The sequence below is a fragment of the Arvicola amphibius genome, chromosome 14 (genome assembly GCF_903992535.2).
Source record: "Arvicola amphibius chromosome 14, mArvAmp1.2, whole genome shotgun sequence".
NCBI lineage: Eukaryota > Metazoa > Chordata > Mammalia > Rodentia > Cricetidae > Arvicola > Arvicola amphibius.
Window position 1 is genome coordinate 19,600,214 of NC_052060.1, and position 20,635 is coordinate 19,620,848.

At 44.4% G+C, this 20,635-nt stretch overlaps 1 protein-coding gene across 1 annotated transcript in view; it reads left to right on the forward strand.

Annotated features, from left to right (window-relative positions):
• Positions 1-20,635, forward strand: part of Sort1 (sortilin 1) — an 80,900-nt gene that overhangs the window by 32,159 nt on the left and 28,106 nt on the right. Inside the window, exons 4-7 of the mRNA XM_038311247.1 lie at positions 11,867-11,969; positions 13,425-13,589; positions 15,260-15,333; positions 18,748-18,797. Coding sequence (XP_038167175.1) covers positions 11,867-11,969; positions 13,425-13,589; positions 15,260-15,333; positions 18,748-18,797 — 392 coding nt within the window. The remainder of the gene's footprint in view (positions 1-11,866; positions 11,970-13,424; positions 13,590-15,259; positions 15,334-18,747; positions 18,798-20,635) is intronic.

Below are 20,635 nucleotides of genomic sequence, written 5' to 3' on the forward strand. Positions count from 1 at the left end.
TTACCAGAAATACAAGGAAGTGGTCTCTGCTGCCTCCATAGCCTTAGAGAAAGGATACCTGAAGAGGAATTCTTGAAGGAATAGGCAGATCATAAGTTAAAAGAGCACCGAATCATCAGGCCCATGGAATATTATTATGATATATATAATATTAATATTATTACATATATAATATATAATAATATTACATACATTGTCTTTTGATTGTATTCACTCCCCTCCCCCACCTGCTTCCAGATCCATACCCACCCCCTCACCCCTTCACCCTGCCTTCCATACCCACCCAACTTTGTATTCTCATTTAAAAAAAAAAAAAAAGACCATCTAGTCCACCTGGAGCATATTTGGCCTCCTCTTAGAGAAAATTAGCTTCCTCTCTTCCAACAGCTATCAGTTACCAATAGCTCCTCGGCTAGGGACGGGGCCACATGACCACCACCCTCAGCTAGGGCTGCATGGCCACCACCACCCTCTATGCTAGGGACAGGGCCGCATGATCACCACCACCCTCTATGCTAGGGACGGGGCTGCATGGCCACCACCACCCTCAGCTAGGGCTGCATGACCGACTGACTCCACCCTTTATGCTAGGGACAGGGCCACATGATCACCTTCACCCTCTATACTAGGGATGGGCTGCATAACCGACTCCACCCTCTGCGTTAGGGACGGGGCTGGATGACCAACTCCACCCTCTGCTAGGGCTGCATGGCCACCACCACCCTCTGCTAGGGACGGGGCTGCCTGACTGACTCTACTCTGTGTCCACTGCAGGTCTTGTGTATGTTGGGCCAAGGTGTGTTTCTTTGGCTGACTCTTTAACCCTATAGTATGAATGGACTGTGGATTTTCTGCTTTAAGTTCTTAATCCTTAAATTCTGCTTCTTTCCTTCTTAATGATTCTATGTTAAATCCTTTCTCTCCCTTTGCACCTTACTATCAGCTGTCAGGAAGCCAAGCTTAGCAATGCTTCGGCTGCATTTCCAATCCATTCTCACTAGTAACTGCCATCTTTTGTACAACAGTACTTCATGAACACAACTCAGCCCAGTCTTTGCCACGGCAGAAGACAGCCTTACCTTTTCCACCATCCAGTAACACATGCTTCGTTTCTGGGACCTGATCCTGGTGGCTTTCCATCCGTGGCTTACGTTCTGTCATGAGTACAGAGGCATTCTAGAGGCATTTTCTTTCTGGATCTTCAATAGAATCACTCAGAGAATCGTACTCACAGCAGTCCAGGTTTTCCCAGAAGGCACCTCAAGCTATCCAGTCTCTGTCTCTTTTACTTATTTTCCTGTGATTGAATCACTACAGCAGATCTCAGCATGAAAGCAGCGAGGCTGATGACTAATTAAAAACTAAGTCCAGTTCTGTAGTTTTCCCTAATTGAAAGTGTTTACGTGGTTCATGGTTGGTGCTTATTTCTCACGCATTTTTTTATTTGCAAACTGCCTGTATACTTAAATTGATTTGTAATTCCAAATTTAGTACTCATGCTGCGTCTGTGACTGTTTGTAGACATAAGCAAAAAACAAAAACAAAAACCCACCCTGGTCATTTGTTTCCAGCTGAAGTTAAACAGCACGGTGGTTGGAGGAAGACTAGAGCTTGGTGTAGGGTGCTTGCCTAGATGTGCAAGCTCCTCCCCCCCAAACAACAACCACCACGAAACCCGACAGGTACTGCTCTGTCTTGCTGTCCGCTCTCACACTATAAACAAGGATCTATTTCACAGTGGCAAGGTACTACGTTCTTGTACTTTTGCTGGCAGTTTGATGTTGCTCTCCATGATGTTGATGCACTGTTGTTCCTAAACAGAAGGAAACTCAGAAGCGTCCCAAGCAGACACTTGTTAGTGCGTGTTACGTAAAACTTGACGAGTAAGAGTTGCTGGCCTAAAGTCAAATTGGTGAAGCGGCAACACATTTTAAATCAGCTATTTTTTTTTTTTTTTTGGTTTTTCGAGACAGGGTTTCTCTATGGCTTTGGAGCCTGTCCTGGAACTAGCTCTGTAGACCAGGCTGGTCTCGAACTCACAGAGATCCACCTGCCTCTGCCTCCCGAGTGCTGGGATTAAAGGCTATTTTTAAACAGAAGCAAGGTTATATACTGATCGGTTGGTGAATATTATGACCAGATATTCACAGAAGACTCACACAGTATTTCCTGTAGGAGCAGTGACTCAGCATTTGCTGGGTCAGTTTTTGTTTTTGTTTGGTTTTTGCCTTTTTTTTTCCTTAGAAACCCTGGCTGACCTCAACCTTGCTATGCAGGCCAGCTTGTCTCAAACCCATAGAGATCTGCCTGCCTCTGCCTCCTGAGAACTGGCATCAAAGGCGTGTGCCACTATATTCAGCGGACTCAGCATTTGTGACAGCTTCACAAAGCATAATCTGAGCCAATTACATTGAGATTTTCAGGTAAAAACCTCAATTATTAGTCAGGAGAATGTAGCTTTTTAAAATGTGCCAAAGGTCATGGACCTAAAGCAGAAGCCAGGCGAAAATGGTAGAATTTGGATTCATATTAACCCAACTCCCACTGTTCTAATCTGTTTTCCCACTGTCTGATGCTACTTCATGTTTTTATTTTTAATATTTTGTTGTTTTATAATTATTGGGAAAATATATTTTATGGAAATCATAAAAATATGGATGCAAAAAATGAAACCATAGAACTGTTAGATAAAAGGAATTTGAGTGTCTAGGACCTTTCTTTTGCTTTGATTAAAAATTCTTGATAATATAGAATTGAAATTGTGTTAAAAGCAATATGCCACTATATATTTTAATGAACTTTCCATACATATGTGTTGATATGAGTACATATATACACATATACATGTTTGTTGCTTGTGACAGAATCCCACTGTGTAGCACAGGTTGGAGTTGAACACATGGTCCTTTTGTCTCTTACCATCTCCTGTGGTGAAAACGACACTGAGCCTACATCGAAAGGCTGGCACAGGAGACACTTTCCTTGCCACCCTCCACCTCTGGCTGTGACAGTCTTTCCACCCCCTCTTCCACAATGCTTCCTGTCCCGTGGGAAGAGGGGGTGTGACACAGATGTTCCATTTAGGGCCGAGAGCTCCACAATCTCTTATTCATGGCTCAAGACCAGTTGTAGGTCTTGGTATTAATTGCTATCTGCTGAAAAAATGAAGCATCTCCAATGAAGTCTGGAAGATGCACGAGTCTTCGGGTTTAGTAGGAAATCATTAGGAGTTGGGTTAACCTGTGTCCACTCAGCAGAGTACTAGTGGCAGGTTCTCGCCTGGGGCCTACAGCCTATCTTGCCGCAAGCTCTTGGCCCCAGTAACAGTGCAGGTGTGCTGTGGGTTCCATCTTGAGAAGTGGGCTTCAACTCCAGTTAGAAATTGGCTGGTTACTCCTATGATGTTACTGCCACCATTGCATGGGTGGCCACACCTTGTAAGGCTGGTCATTACTGTAGCATGCAGTGTTCACATCTGAGTAAGATGATAGCTCCTTTTCTCCTCTGGTAGAGCACATAACACTTTCCAGCACTATAAAAGCTACCTTGTCCAGAGACCTCTGTGGGTCCGGGTGTGAGACTGGGACCTCTGAGGGAGTAGGCCTGAGCCAGGACCTCTGCAGGTCTGGGAACACCCAAGTCTGAAAACTCTGAGAGAATAGACCAGAGCCAGAGACCTTTGCAAGACCAACCCCAAGTCAGGGACCTCAGCAATAGTGCATCCAGACTAGGGACATTTACAGAAACAGGACTGAGTCATCAACCTAAGCTAGAGCAGGCCTGAGACAGTGAACTCCACAGGAGCAGACCAAAACCCAGGAGTGCCGAGCGACCTTCAGAAACACGCAGTGATCAACAGAGCGACTGGAACTGTGGCACTAACTGCACCATGAGGAGCAACCATCTGAGCCTTGGATCCACTGGCACCTGGAAGACTGATCACTAGAGTCACAGACAGCCCCAACTACACCAATCAGAGGAAAGGATGGGTAGACAAAGAACACACGCAACACCACAAAAAACCAACATGACACCAGTAAAAACTAGTGACCCTACAACAGCAAGACTTGAACAACCAAATATAGATGAAGCAGAAGAAAATGACCTAAAATAACTTTAGGAGAATGTTTGAGGCCCTTAAAGAGGAAATGAAAAATTCCCTCAATGAAATGGAGGAAAAGACAAACAAAATATCGGAAGACATCAACAAATCCCTTAAAGAAAACCAAGAGAAAGCAATCAAACATATGAAAGAAACTATTCAAGACTTGAAAACTGAAATAGAGACAATAAAGAAAACACAAGTCGAGGGAATTATAGAAACAGAAATCATGAGAAAACAATCAGGAACCACAAATGCAAGCATAAACAGCAGAATACAAGAGATGGAAAAGAGAATCTCAAGCACTGAAGATACAATAGAGGAAACAGAGTCATCAGTCAAAGAAAACATTAAATATAACAAAAGCTTAACATAAAATATCCAGGAAATATGGGACACCATGAAAAGACCAAACCTAAGAATAATAGGTATAGAAGAAAAGAGAAGTTCAACTCAAAAGCACAGAAAATATATTTAACAAAATCATAGAAGAAAACTTTCCCAACCTAAAGAAAGATATACCTATGAAGATACAAGAAGCTTACAGAACACCAAATAGACTGTATCAAAATAAAAGTCCCCTCACCACTTAATAATCAAAACACTAAACATACAGAATAAAGAAAGAATATTAAGAGCTGCAAAGGAAAATGGCCAAGTAACAGATAAAGGCAGACCTATCAGAATTACACCTGACTTCTCAGTGGAGACAATGAAAACCAGAAGGTCCTGGTCAAGCGTTATGCAGACATTAAGAGGCCACGGATGCCAGCCCAGACTACTATATCCAGCAAAACTTCAAATCACCATAGACGGACAAAACAAGATATTCCATGACAAAACAAGATTTAACCTAGCCGCAAACCCAGTCCTACACAAAGTACTAGAAGGAAATCTCCAACCCAAGGAAGATGGCTACATCAACAAAAACACAGACAATTGATGATCTCATAGCAGCAAATCCAAAGAAGGGAAAATACACAAAATAACGTCACCATCAATGAAAAATAAATTAACAGGAGATAGCAATTACTGGTCATAATATCCCTTAATATAAATGGACTCAACTTATCTATAAAAAGATACAGGCTAACAGATTGGATATGAAAACAGAATCCATCCTTCTGCTGCATACAAGAACCACACCTCAACTTCAAAGGCAGACATTACCTCAGAGTAAAGGGTTAAAAATAATTTCAATCAAATGGACCTAAGAAATAAGCTGGTATAGCTATCCTAATAGCTAACAAAATAGACTTCAAACTAAAATCAATCAAAAGAGGCAAGGAAGGGCATTTCATACTAGTCACAAGAAAAATCCATCAAGAAACAAAATAGACTTCAAACTAAAATCAATCAAAAGAGGCAAGGAAGGGCATTTCATACTAGTCACAAGAAAAATCCATCAAGAGGAAATCTCAATTGAACATCTATGCCCCGAATATAGGGCACCCTCATATGTAAAAGAAACACTCCTAAAGCTTAAATCATACATTAAATCCCACACACTAATAGTGGGAGACTTCAACACTCTCCTCTCACCACTGGACAGGACAGTCAGACAAAAAAATGAACAGAGAAATAAGGGAACTAACAGATGTTATGACTCAAATGGACTTAACAGACATCTATAGAATATTCCATCCAAACAGAAAAGAATATATCTTCTTCTCAGCACCTCATGGAACCTTCTCAAAAAGACCATGTACAAGGTAACAAAAAAAAAAAAAAACCCTCAACAGATACAAAAAGAAAATGGAATAACCCAATGTACCTTATCAGATCACCATGGCTTAAAATTAGAATTCAACAGCAACACTAATTCCAGAAAACCCACGAACACATGAAAATTAAACATTGTTCACCTGAAGCATCAATGGGTCAAGGAAGAAACAAAGGGAGAAATTAAAGACTCCCCAAAATTCAATGAAATGACCATACAACATACCCAAATTTATGGGACACAATAAAAGCAATATTAAGAGGAAAGTTCATAGCACTAAATGCCTACATAAAGAAGCTGGAAAAATCCCAAACTGGTGAATTAACAGAACATTTGAAAACTTTAGAACAAAAATAGCAAACTCACCCAAGAGAACTAGATGGCAGGAAATAATCAACAAAATTGATTCAAAGAAAACAATACTAAGAATCAATGAGACAGAGTGGGTTCTTGGAGAAAATCAACAAGTAGACAAACCTTTATCCAAACTAACCAAAAGGCAAAGAGAGAATATCCAAATTAACAAAATCAGAAAAGGGGGACATAACAACAGACACAAAGGAAATCCAGAGAATCATCAGGTCATATTTCAAAAACCTGTACTCCACAAAATTGAAAAACTTAAAGGAAATGAACAACTTTCTGGATAAATATCACTTACCAAAATTAAATCAAGACCAGATCCATGTCTATCACCATGCACAAAACTCAAGTCTAAATGGATCAAAGACCTCAACATAAAGCCAGCCACACTGAATCTCATAGAAGAGAAAGTGGGAAGTTCACTTGAATGCATTGGCACAGGAGACCACTTCCTAAATATAACCCAGTAGCAGAGACACTAAGAGAAACAATAAATGGGACCTCCCAAAACTGAAAAGCTTTTGTAAAGCAAAGGACACAGTCAACAAGACAAAATGACAGCCTACAGAATGGGTAAAGATCTTCCCCAACCCCACATCTTATCTCCAAAATATACAAAGAACTCAAGAAGTTGGTCATCAAAAGAAGAAATAATCCAAAAACAAATGGAATACAGACCTAAACAGAATTCTCAACAGAGGAATCTAAAATGGCTGAAAGATACTTAAGAACATGCTCAACATCCTTAGTCATCAGAGAAATGCAAATCAAAACAACTCTGAGATTCCATCTTATACCTGTAAGAATGGCCAAGATCAAAAACACTGATGACAACTTATGCTGGAGAGGTTGTGGGGTAAAGGAAACACTCCCGCATTGCTGGTGGGAGTACAAACTGGTACAGCCCCTGTGGATGTCAGTGTGGCAATCTCTCAGAAAATTAGGAAACAACCTTCCTCAAGACCCAGCAATACCACTTTTGGGTATATATCCAAATGATGCTCAATCGTACCACAAGGGCATGTGCTCAACTATGTTTATAGCAGCATTGTTTGTCATAGCCAGAATCTGGAAACAACCTAAGTGCCCCTTGCCTGAAGAATGGATAAGGAAAACGTGGTACATTTACACAATGGAGTACTACACAGCAGAAAAAAATAATGACATCTTGAAGTTTGCAGGCAAATGAATGGAGCTAGCAAACATCATATTGAGTGACGTAACCCAGACACAGAAAGATAATTATCATATGTACTCACTCATAAGTGGTTTTTAAACATAAAGCAAAGAAAACCAGCCTACAAATACCAGAGACCCTAGACAACAATGAGGACCCTAAGAGAGACATGCATAGATCTAATCTACATGGGAAGTAGAAAATGACAAGATATTCTGAGTAAATTGGGAGTATGGGGTCCATGAGAGTGGGTTGTAGGGGAGGGGAGAAGGGAAGGGAGTAGAAAAAAATGTACAGCTCAATAAAATAAAATAAAATAAGCTACCTTGTAGAGGTGAAGCTTCCTGGTCAAGACCAGCTGGATCTCTCTGTGCTTTGTGACTCAAGCATGTGGTACCTTTAGCAATGGGATCTTGCTGTAAAGTTTTGGAGGGTAACCAAGAGAAATGGCAAGAACCTCTAACTTTGGGTAACCTATATATTTTAGGAAGCTTGTGTGGTAGTAGTTTTTATTTGACTTATCCCTTCGTGTGTGCTTCAGGATGCACTGTACCTGGTGTCTTACCATATCTGATTGAAATGTTTGTGGTCATTTTAAATGGTCAACCTGGCATAATAGGATCACCTGAGAATAAAACCTATTTATTACTCATTTTGAGAGAGGGTCTAGAACTTGTTATGTAGAGCAGACTGGCCTCAAACTGGCAGAAATTTGCCTGCTTCTGCCTTCTGAGTGCTAGAATAAAGGCGTACCCTGCAAGAAGAAAGCCTCAAAGAGTTGTCTATAGCCCTGGCATGGTGGTGCTCACCTTTAATCCCAGCACTTGGTGGAGGCAGATCTTTGTGAGTTCTAGGCTAGCCTGGTCAACAGAGTGAGTTCCTGACAGGATCCTAAGTTTCACAGAGAAACCCTATCTCGAAACCCCTCTTCCCAAGGTTGTCTAGATCAGGTTCGCCCTTGGCATGCCTGTGCGGGATATTTCTGATAGTTAATTGATATGAGAAGATTCAACCCACTGTGAGTGGCCCCATTCCTTAAGCAAGAGTTCCAGTACATATGAGGAGGGACCTTAGGTAGGTTTGATCAGCACATGAGAGCAAGGCCCTTGTTGATAGTGTTAGTGTCGTTTAAAAGAAACCTCAGAGATCTGCTTAACCTTTTAGCCCTACACAGTCACAATGATAGGAGGGTGTTTTAGAGCTAAGTGTGATGGTATATACCTGTCATAAGGTACTTGGTAGCCTGAGGCAGGAGGATATGTTACACAGTGAGTTCAAACCTGGCTACATAGCAAGCCCCCAGTTAAAAAAGCAAATAAATAAAAGATGTAGGAATTGGACCTCAGCAAACATGGAATCTCTCAGTGCCCTGCTCTTGGGCTTCTGGGCCACCAGAATATGGCATTCCTTTATCATAGCCAAGTGACTTAGACAAGTTCTTTTCTACATACATTTGTGCTTGGTAACATCTTGCGCTGAAACCGTTCATGCCCATGTTCACACCACAGACATAGACTTAAGTGATTACTTATTCTGGGTAACCAGAAGATGTGACTAGAATTGTTATTAAGACTTATTTCTAAAGCAGATGGTTTTACAGGGTTTCCATGGTTAGCAATCATTTGGTTACTGTTTATAATTATGTTGTCATATGGAGTTTGAGAAATAGATTTCTTTTTCAGGATGTTTTATTGATTTCCAGTTCATGCTGGAGCATAAAGTACATCAACAGAAACCCACTGAACTCCCAGTGGTTAGCTCTACCCGTTCTCTCCACTTGCTAAGCAGCTGAACGTAGTGGAGGGTTGCCAGGGATTTTTTTGTTCCACCTATGTGGCCTTCTTTTTCTGGAGGGCAGGGATGTGTTTATTGTTACCAAGTTCTTAAAAAGCAAGCAGCTGTGCCAACAGGTTTGTGAAGGTTCCCTGGGGATGCTATGAAGGAAGATTTGTAAGCCAGGGATAATCAAGCCACCACAGCCCCTTGGACAGTTGTCTGAGCTATTGGTGGTGTGCACCCTGCAGAGCTGAGCACTGCTATGCATGTCTCCTGCTGGCTGCCTGGAAGACAAGAAAGCTCCTGTGCTCCAAAGCCAGAGATAGGGCAGCAAAGGAAACTGCTGGATAGTACCCACTCTCTGTCTTATTTATCTAGGAAATGTGTGTGTGTGTGCGCGCACGTGTGCGTGTGCGTGTGTTTGTGTGTGTGTGTGTGTGTGTGTCGGGTAGGATGTAGAGGTGTCACCCTAGTAACTCCAAGATGTGGTTTGCTGTATTATCCTCGGAGAATGCTCAAGCAAGCATAGGCATGTCCCTGTGCCTCTGGCTTCTACTGCCAAGTAGAGACTGACCAGAGAAATTATTCACAGGTTGTAAGAAGAAAAGACTCCTCACAAATAATAGAAGTTGTCTCTAGTTTGGGGCTAAGACTTAGAGGACTGGACTGTGGTTTCAAGTTAGTCTTTAAGTAGCTACTTGACTTTTGATAAATTGCTTCCCCTTGCACAGCCGCTGTGAACACAGGGGTCACACAGTGGTCTCCTCAATGCTTTGCCTCTCTCGTAGTCCTCAGTTTGATTATTTACTGAGGTTTCTCCCAAAAGTTATAGTATCTTATTAAAGTAATACATGTAAACACTATGCAGATTTCCTCTGGTTCTGAGAACCTGGCTTGCAATGTGTTCACCAGTAGATAATCAGAATTATATATATATATGTATTATTCTTTGATAATTTCATATGTATATATAATGATCATATAAATCCCTCATTTACTCCCTCTAGCTCCCCCGTATCCCTCCGAATGCCACCCCCTATTACTCCTATTAGTTTTTTCCCCCTTTTCTGTTTTTTTTTTTTTAATAAGTCAGAAGGCCAATGATTGCTGTCTGTATGTGCAAGGATGTGAGCTCATTGACCAGAATATTGAGAAACCTACCATTCTTCATCCAACAAAGAAACATGCTTCCCCCTTCCCCGTAGCTACCTGCTTGTAGCTCCTCAGTGCAGGGTGGGTGGGGCCTGGAGGTCCTCTCCCCATGGGAATTTGGGCCAGCTTGATCTTGTGCTGGTAGCCACGGTTGGTGTGACTCCAGGAGCATGACTGCCGTGTCACGGCCAGCATTTCCCAGCATCCCTCCCCGTCTTCCAGCTTTTCCCTTCTTTCCGCATTTTCTGTGATGTTCCCCGAGCAAGCATTGGCAGCAGGTGGGGAGCTGGTGAAGATGCCCCAGTAAGGCCTGAGCATCCAGTCTCTTCTCAGCCTACTTCATAAACAAGCTTCTCCGACAAAGGCTGAAAGCCCAGCTCCTGCATCAGGTCCAGTCCCTGTAATTTGCATCAAGATTCAGTCTGAGTGTTCTGTGTCATTTTCAGGGAGTTGTCCATAGTATTAGGCCTATCATCAGACAGCTGCTGATTCTCTTCTCAAAAGGCTACACGTGGATTCCAGCTTCCCAGAAGCTTTATTGGAGTGGAATTTTGGGGAAAACTGCAAAACCAAAAGTTGGGGTTGGTTGTTTGCTTTCTCTAATTGCAGTTTTCAGGCTACTTGAGCTAGTAGCTTATGCCTGAGCGAGGGATGCTAACCTCTCACAGGAAAACATCAGAACCATGAGCACTTAATCACTGGCTTTACCACGGTAACGTGGACTCACAGGTTAGTTAGGAGCTCTTCGGCTGCAGTTTAGCAGAGGCCCCATTCAAACTAGCTTGACTAACGAGGAAATTGTTGATTCACATAACTAAATACAGAGAAACGTCCTGTGTTGTATGCTCTGCGTTTCTGGGATTCTAGAGTTACCTCAGTTGCCCTTTCATTGTGAAAAACATCTTAATTAATTGATTAATTAATTTTGTATTCGCATACCACATTGTGGTGTTTCTCAGCAACGATGCTTCAACATTTGGGTCCAGATAGCATCCCATTGTGGGACTGCCCTGTGCATTGCAGCATGTTTGGCAACCTAAAGAGTATCTGGATTGAGACAGTCAAAGCTGTCCTCAGACATCCCTCAGAGTGCAGAACAAATCCACCCCATTTGGGAACCACTGGTCCGGAAGAAGGCCAACCAGTTTTAACAAGTATCTTTTTTTTTTTTTTTTTGGTTTTTCGAGACAGGGTTTCTCTGTGTCTTTGGAGCCTGTCCTGGAACTAGCTCTTGTAGACCAGGCTGGTCTCGAACTCACAGAGATCCGCCTGCCTCTGCCTCCCGAGTGCTGGGATTAAAGGCGTGCGCCACCACCGCCCGGCTTTAACAAGTATCTTATCTGTAATGTGCTTCCTAGAAAATCTCCTGGGAAGGCCTTTTTCTCTTTTTGGCTCTACGTTAGTTCACTCCCCCATTCTGGAACCTGTCACTGGCAAGGAAAGTATCGTGTCCTTCAGACTAATTCCACCCTGACTGAGAAAGTCACGAAAGGGGAATAAAGGCCAAGAAGTCTAGCAAGCTTGCTACACCACACTCTAAATATCCTTCTTTTTCCCTTCTCCTCTCTTTCAGTGAGGATTATGGAAAGAACTTTAAGGATATTACAAACCTCATCAATAACACCTTCATTCGGACTGAATTTGGCATGGCGATTGGTCCTGAGAACTCCGGAAAGGTGAGACTCATTCCTGTAATGTGAAGTGGGTACTGCATGCCGTCTGAAGCTGTCAGTGTCGGAGTGACCCAGGGGTCCACAGTCTTGCATTGGGATGCTAGTTTTAATTACCAATACGACACAATCTAGACTCACTCAGGAAGCGCCTCGGTGGACAGTTGTCTAGATCAAACTGGCCTGTGGGTGTGTCTCTGGGGAATTGTCTAGATCAAACTGGCCCAAGGACATATCTCTGTGGGGGTGTCTTGATAGCATTAATCAATGTGGGAGGACCTAGCCCAGTGTGAGCAGCACAGTTCCCTAGGCAGAGGAACATAGGGAGTGCAAGTGTAGAAAGGACACTAAACAAGAGTAGGCATGCATGTTTTCACACTCTGCCCTTGACTGTGGATGTAGCCAACTGCTTCAAATCCTTGTCTTCGCTTCCACACAATGATGGACTGTAACCTGGACTTGAAAGCCAAATAAACCCTTCTCCCCTACGGTGTAAGGTGTTTTTTTGTCAGTGTGTTTTATCAAGCAGCATAAATAAAATTAGGTCAGCGTTTTAGTTTGGTATTGTGGTTTTTTAATATTTAACATAGTTTTTGTTGTTGTTGTTGTTGTTTTGCTTTTTTTTTGTTTTGTTTTGTTTTTCGAGACAGGGTTTCCCTGTAGTTTCTAGAGCCTGTCCTGGAACTAGCTCTTGTAGACCAGGCTGGCCGCGAACTCAGAGATCCACCTGCCTCTGCCTCCCGAGTGCTGGGATTAAAGGCGTGCGCCACCACTGCCCGGCATTAAACATAGTTTGATGCTGATTGTCTTAGGGTTTCTGTTGCTGTGAAGAGATGCCATGATCATGGCAACTCTTACAAAGGAAAGACATTTAATTGGGTGGCTTCCATTTCCAGAGGTTCAGTCCCTCATCATCATGGTGTGACGTGGTGGTGTGCAGATTGTGCTGGAAAAGATGGGGATCCTACATCTTGACCCACAGGCAGCAGGAAGTGGTCTGAGTGTCACACTGAGCAAAACTTGAACAAAGGAGACCTCAAAGCCTGCCCCTGCAGTGATACACTTCCTCTAACAAGGCCATACCTAGTCCAGCAAAACCGCACCGGAACCTCCTCATAATGCCACTCCTTATGAGCTTATGGAGGCCAGTTACATTCAAACTACCACACTGATCACAAACCAATGGGGTGTAGTGCAGATTTTTTTTCTGATTCACATCCAAAATGCACCAAAACCCTTTATACCTATGTGGTAGTTGTTCCCTTTGACAACGTTGTAGTCTTTGGGGAAGCAACATCTTAAAACTAACTGGAGTCAAAACAAAACAAAACAGGTATACATTGGCTCAATTCAGGGTATCTTTCTTTTAAGACTAGAACTTGGAGACAGACAAACAGACACATACACACCTCTGCCCTCACCATGTTCCTCCTAACCCTGACCTCTCCTCTCTCGGGCCAGGTGATATTAACAGCAGAGGTATCCGGTGGAAGCCGAGGAGGCCGAGTGTTCAGGTCTTCAGACTTCGCCAAGAACTTTGTGCAGACAGACCTCCCCTTTCATCCTCTGACTCAGATGATGTACAGCCCTCAGAACTCCGACTACCTGCTCGCCCTCAGCACTGAGGTGAGTCCAGCTGAGCTTGCCTTTCCTGGTCTACAGCACCAGAATATCCCAGCTTTAAAGGACTTTTTCCTTAAGTCTCCTCATGATGAAATATGTGTTTTTACACTCCTCCTGTCTGGGAATGACTTCTGCAGACCCTCTGTTCCAGGTATGTGTGATGTAGAATTGCCAGTGTATGTTATTTTAATGAGTGAATTCTGCAGCTGCTGGAATAAGGAAGGAGAGAAACGTTTGCAGTCACCATTCTTGAACTGTGAAGGACAGTATGAATTGCCACCCTCCTAAGAGTGTCACTGTTACAGAGGAGAGGAAGTTGGAGAGAATAGCACTGAAGACTGATTCCGCCTAGAGGGGCCCCAGTCCGTTTCTGCTGAACCAGGATATTTCTGTCCCACCCCCACTGAGGCTACTCAGTGGGCTCCTGACACTGACAGACATCTTGTTCTTAACGGCTGCATTTCAAAGCAGTGGCCAATCACGCATCCCGCGACCTCCGTTTGCTTGGCTCTGTGACCCCATACTCTTTGGCCCTACCTTTCTAGATGGACTTCCTTGGTGGTCTCTTTCTTAAACTCTCACTGCCTTCTGTTCATTTTGCACTAAGCACCTCCCCTGCTGTTTTCTGCTTAGAATGTAAAGACTCCCACATCCTTACCTCCTGCTTTGGCTTCTCCAGAGGCCAGCAGGTTCCTGTCTTGCTGACCCCAGGTTTCTCCAGGTGTGTCCCACAGGCAGCTCCAGCTCAGTCCCAGCTGAGCTTCTCTGCTCCCTCTCGGGTGTGTTCCTACAGTATTTATAGTAGTTAATGATACAATGTACCCCACACCTCCCCACCTGACGTTATTGACTTACACACACACTAAACTATTGGAAAAGTCAGTTCTATTCTGGCTTCATTTCTGACTGATTCCATTCCTCAAGGCCATGGTTGAATGCCTCTAGCTCCTACTAAACTAAATGGCACTCACTTCATATCCTACCTCTAGCTGGGATGCTCTGAAATCCATTTTCCCCATTCTCATCTATGGTGTGACCTAAAAGGTGACGCTGTTGTTCCCTCTTAGTGACCTTCCTGCTGAGAGCTCACATAAAAGCCAGGCTCCTCAGCCTCCCCTGAGTGCACCTCACCTCTCCGCATCTTCTCACCTTGGGCTTTTGCACCATTGATATCCTGTGACCTTCATGCTCCTCCATGTTTGTCCCCTTCCTGCCTTTACTAGTCTTCATTTGTCTTTCTGCGCTAGCGTCCCCTGCTTCCTTTTGATAGTACCGCCCGTCGTTTCAGTCAGTCAGCTGTCACTGTGCGTTGTGCCTCCACTCCCCTCTTCTACGCTGGACCACATCCATAACTCCATATGGTAGTGAGCTCTCTTGTGTCCCTTGTTAAACTGTGAGCTCCTCGAGAGGCAGGAATGCAGTGTCTGGTACGGGGCCTGGCATACAGGGTGCTTTTGGTGAATTTGTTGTTCTCAATTCCAAGACTCAGAGTCTAAAAAATATGTGCGTGCGTGTGTGTGTGTGTGTGTGTGTGTGTGTGTGTGTGTTTTGCTCAGACAGCTCCAGTATGTCTTTCTATGGTACTGACTGGTTGGAAGTGAATCATGAAAGGTCATATAAACAGCTGCACAGAATAAAGCTGGAATTTTGATAAGTCATTTATAATCTTTCAGAATGGCCTGTGGGTGTCCAAGAATTTTGGGGAAAAATGGGAAGAAATCCACAAAGCAGTATGTTTGGCCAAATGGTGAGTAACACAAGACTCCATCTGTGCAGAGCCCTAAACCTTAGTGCTGCTAGAAGTCACATGAATAAATAGCAAGTACTTGCTCTGTGCCAAGTGCTCTCCAGGGTCCCATAGGGGATAGTAAGAGAGCCAGGACACAGACCTGACCCTGGAGGATCTCCATAGGGGATAGGAAGAGGACTGGGACACAGACCTGACCCTGGAGGATCTCCATAGGGGATAGGAAGAGGGGCAGGACACAGACCTGACCCTGGAGGAGCTCCATAGGGATAGTAAGAGGGCCAGGACACAGACCTGACCCTGGAGGAGCTCCATAGGGGATAGGAAGAGGGCCAGGACACAGACCTGACCCTGGAGGAGCTTCTATTTGTGTTGGCAAAGGATTTTTGTCTCAATGACTGTTATAAGTCATGTGACTGCTGCCTACAAAGAGTTTTTTCTCCATAGCTGGTTACATCAATTGGGACATAAAATGGGGCTTTAATGCGGGATCTTTGGTACTTCTCTATAGCTGGGCTTACACTTCCTCGTCTAGCACTCCATTTCAGTTGCGTAAAACATAGTGTGAACGCAGGAAGAGCCGAAAGGGCTTCCAGACTGTGCAAGTGCCACCATTTGCAGCAAGAAAACACTCCCTTCGCTGGCAGCGTGCCCTACCCTCTGTGCCTGCCCAAAGACCGTGTACCGTCTACCAGAGGCAGCTCTGGCTTGGGAGCGAAGTTGCTTTGTCCGAGCCCAGCTCTGTTTCTAGTCAGTGACTTTACCCTTTCTGGGTGTCAGGTTCCCCTTGGCGAAAGGAGGCCTCTTTGCAGACTCTGGAGGGTGGTGAAGCAAGCATTGAGTCGGCAGCCTCAGACCTCCCACATTCTGCTAGCTCAGGTCCGTGTTCTGAGGCTCTTCCTTTCCACCAACTCATTTCAACAAATCTGGTTCCCCAGTTAAGAGCAGATCGCTGCCAGAGATGAGCTGTGGGGCTGCTAGCAGCAAGCATGCAACAGTGCTAGAATTACACCTGAAAGCTGGGAGCCGGCAGGAGAGCCGTGAAAAAACAGACAGCACTCAGGGCAAAATTACTGTGCTAGATCAAGGAAGGACACTTGTAACTTCTGGGAGAACACTGTATTATGGCTTGATATGATTAATGTTCATGGCAACGACCCCATATCCCAAGGGCTTTATGTGTTCTACTTAGGGAACCAGAAGACATAAGTCATACATATTTGAAATATATCTACCCAAAGCACTTAAAATACTAGCTATGCTACTTAAATGAGAAGCGTTCATTAGAGGAGGATGTTGGAGTGCTGCTATACCCATGCCATACCTGATTTCATGTTTTAATCAGTGGTGTTGGCACTGGATGGGACTTGACAGCAAGAAAGTCATTTGTGTGCTAACTACATTAACAAATCACTTCTAACAGAACTAAAATATTCATATCATTTTAAGGTGTGGTAATCTTAGCCATTGAAATTCATCTTTATAATAAAAGGCTATTTTTGAATTCTATTTTATTGCCTATGCAAGGTTTCTTCATTATGCATATGTGGTGTTTTGCTTTGAGACAGGGTCTCTTTATGTAGCCCTGGCTGTTTTAAAACATGTTATGTAAGCCAGGCTGCTCTCAAACTCGCAAAGATCTGCTTGCCTCTACCTCCTGGGTGTTGGGATTAAAGGTATGTGCCACTACACCCAGCTTTACACAAGCTTTTTTACATTCAATCTTTTAAATATTTATTTATTTATTTACACAGTCTCCTGCCTATAGTCCAGACATGGGTACCAGATCTCATTATAGGTGGTTATGAGCCACCACATGGTTCCTGGGAATTGAACTCAGGACCTCTGAAAGAGCAGTCAGCTCTCCTAATCGCTGAGCCATCTCTCCAGCCCTATTTTTTTTTCTAATGAGCTTTGCCTATGTGTATATATATGCACCACATGCTCGAGGTACCTATGGGAGTCAGAAGGGGCATCAGACCCTCTGGTCCAGAAGTTACAGATAGTTGTGAACCAACATGTGGGTGCTGGGAATCGAATTCAGGTCCTCTGCAAGAGCAACAAATGCTCTTAACTGCTGAGCCATCCCTCCAGCCCTGATATTTTACTTTTGTATGATATTTAATTGCTTAGCTCTAAACTCAGGGTAGCTAGGCTACTGATGCTGGTAACTCACGTTTAGACCATTGATCTCTAGGAATGTCCAGCCTGAAGTTCTAAAAAGCATGTTTACACCCAGGACCTTCTGCTGATGGTAACCTGTAAGTGCTGTCAGGATCTCCTTCCCCGCAAACCACCTTTCCAAGTTTCATTTAGATAATTCAACTTCTGACCTAGTTGTCTATTTGATAAAAGAAGTAAATTGTTTAGCTCATAAAAACCACCAAGCTAACTAAAATGGGGTGGTGGTGGCTCACGCCTTTAATCCCAGCACTTGGGAGGCAGAGGCAGGCAGATCTCTGTGAGTTCAAGGCCAGCCTGGTCTACAGAGCTAGTTCCTGGACAGGCACCAAAGCTACAGAGAAACCCTGTCTCAAACCCCCACCCAACCCCAGAAAAAAAGCACCGGGCTAAATTCAGATGGAAAACCACAAAGCCTAAAACCCAGCAACTGACCCGAAGAAGCCAATCACTGTGGCAGAGGCAATGAGGCACATGCCACACAATTAAAACAACTGGCCAGGTGACAAATAGCAGCAGATGGCAGACAGTGTGTCATTGGGCACAGTGCTCTAGAATGGGACTTCCCTCAGGCCGGCTCCATGGCTGTTTGAACAGGGACTCTTGCCTTCACTACCATTGACATATTGGACGGGAATCATCCCTGAGGGAGTGTTCTGTGCACTTCGAGGTGTTCAGAAGGGTCCCGATCTGTACCCACTAGATGCCGGGAGTAACTTCTGCCTCCTCCTCACCCCATCTCAGGTGTGGCAACCACAACTGTCATCAGACACTCCAAGTGTCCGCAGCGAGGCAGAACTTGTTGAGAAGCCACTGCTCTAGAATTTGCAGCAGAAAAGGAAAGAAGACTTCCAGTTAGAGTGACCACGAGAGCCCCGCAGGAGGACTAGTTTTTAAGCTTGTGCTGGGAGTTGTGAGGTTAAGATTTAGTGAGGAGAGGGAAGCTTGAAGCTGCGGGGGAATGGTGTGCGCCCAGCGGCAGAGTAGGAGTGCAGGTCCGTCAGTGTGACCGGGAGAGTTCTCACAGTGAGGTAGAGGCTCTCGGAGACAAAGGGGTGCAGGCTGTGGGGAGCGCCACCAGGGACCATCCGAGCGGCTTCCCCACTTTTCCTCTTGAATGCTCACTGTAAACTGACCAAGCACCGTGAGCAGCATGCCAGCTGCTGCCAGGGCCTAACGTTGTCTCTCAGTAGCCTTACTCCATTTCTTATCCCTGTCTTTGCCTCTTTGTAGGGGAGCAGACAACATCATCTTCTTTACCACCTATGTGAATGGCTCCTGCAGTAAGTATATTGTAGTCCCAGAAAAGAGTGCCCTGGCTGCCCATTCATGGTAGAATATTCTGGGTTGTGTGGGTTAGAAATAAAAGATTTTTTCCCATGCTCCTGCAAATTCAGTAGCTACAGAAAATTCAAAGTTAATTACTTTTCAAATCTTGAAAATACAACTAAATTCCTTCATTGTAAAAGTGTAACCATACACGCAAATGACAAAGTTCATCTTAGCGGTCGGTTGTATGTGCTACATTCCTCGTTGTAACCAAATACCTGACAAATGCGGCTTAAGGGGAGAGAGGTTATGTTGGCTCTGGTTTAATCAGGTGGGGTCTGGCCCTCATGGCACCTTTCCCGCTGCCCCGGTGCTGAGTGTTTGGTGCCACCGTAATCGGCACAGCTAGTCTCTTTAATGGTCACATCCACTTGGCCTCACCTGCCTTGCCTGCAACTTGAAACTTACTCTTGTTCCTTTCTTCGGCAAACTGAAGATTTTTCACATCCTTCTCGACTTGCCCTCTGAATTCTCGCCGCAATCCTGACTATACACCCAGGGAGCAGTAACCGTAATAGAATCTGAATGTTACTGCCTGACATCTCTGCCAAGTAAATTAATCCATTAGTTTTCAGTTGAGTCTCATTCAACATTTCAAATCACAGGCACACTGCAGCCAGATTCTTTACGGGAGTGTGACATGAACGTTCTCTCACCCGGTTCCCAACAGAGATCTTGTTCTTCTCTTAAGACTGGCCTTCACATCTACATTTCTCTCAGAATTCTGGCCCTCACGAGTTCCCACTAGAATGGCCCACTGAGCCATACTTACAGCATTCTGGTGCCCATCTGTCCCATAGCTCCAGACTCTTGCTCAGTCCTTGAACTAGTCTGAGCTCATTCCAGAACTAGACTGAAAGCCACACGGTCAGGCTGTCACTAGAGTGCACTCTTTGATACCAAATCTCTGGAATAATTACTTTTCTCATCACTGCTTAGCTCAGTCAGTGTTCTGTTGCTGTGAAGAGACACCATGACCCCAGCAGCTCTTATAAAAGGAAGCATTTAATTAGGGCCGGCTTACAGCTTCAGAGGTGTAGTCCGTTACCATCATGGCACAGAACATGGGGGCGTGCAGGCAGACATGGTGCTGGAGAAGGAGCTGAGAGTTCTACATCTGGATCCACAGGCAGCAGGAAGAGAGAGACACTGTGCCTGGCTTAGGCTTCTGAACCCTCAAAGCCCACCCCTAAGTGACACACTTCCTCCAACAAGGCCACACCTCCTAATCCTTCTCAAGTAGTGCCACTCTCTGGTGAACTATAAGCATTCAAATATATGAGCCTCTGGGGGCCATTCCTCAAACTATCACTCTGACAAAACACTAGCAGGAGTAACTGAAGGGAGGAGAGGTTATTTGGCTCTTTCTTGTACCCTTTATTGGGTCCATCATGATGGGGAAGGCATGCTGGCTGAAGCAGCTCTGTCCCTGGCAGTAGGCATATGTAGCACAACTTGGCTAAAAGAGGCTTATTCTCCTTTGCAGTTTCTGGGGTGCAGACCACAGTAACCAGGAGAGCATGGCAGCTGGAGCAGCCCTGCATGGGAGTAAAAGCTCACCGCCATTGCTTGTTCTCATCTTAGCCGATCAGGGAGCAAAGAGCTTGTACCAGAATCAGGAGTAAATGCTACTACCTTCAGGTCCTGCCCTCAGTGACCCGCAATCCCAAAGATCTCACAACTCCCCAAACAGTACCAAGCATTTAAACCCATGGGCCGGTGGGGGACATTTCATATCCAAGCCATAATAGCAGTGTAGATACAGCAAACACTAGGCCATGAACAATAGGAG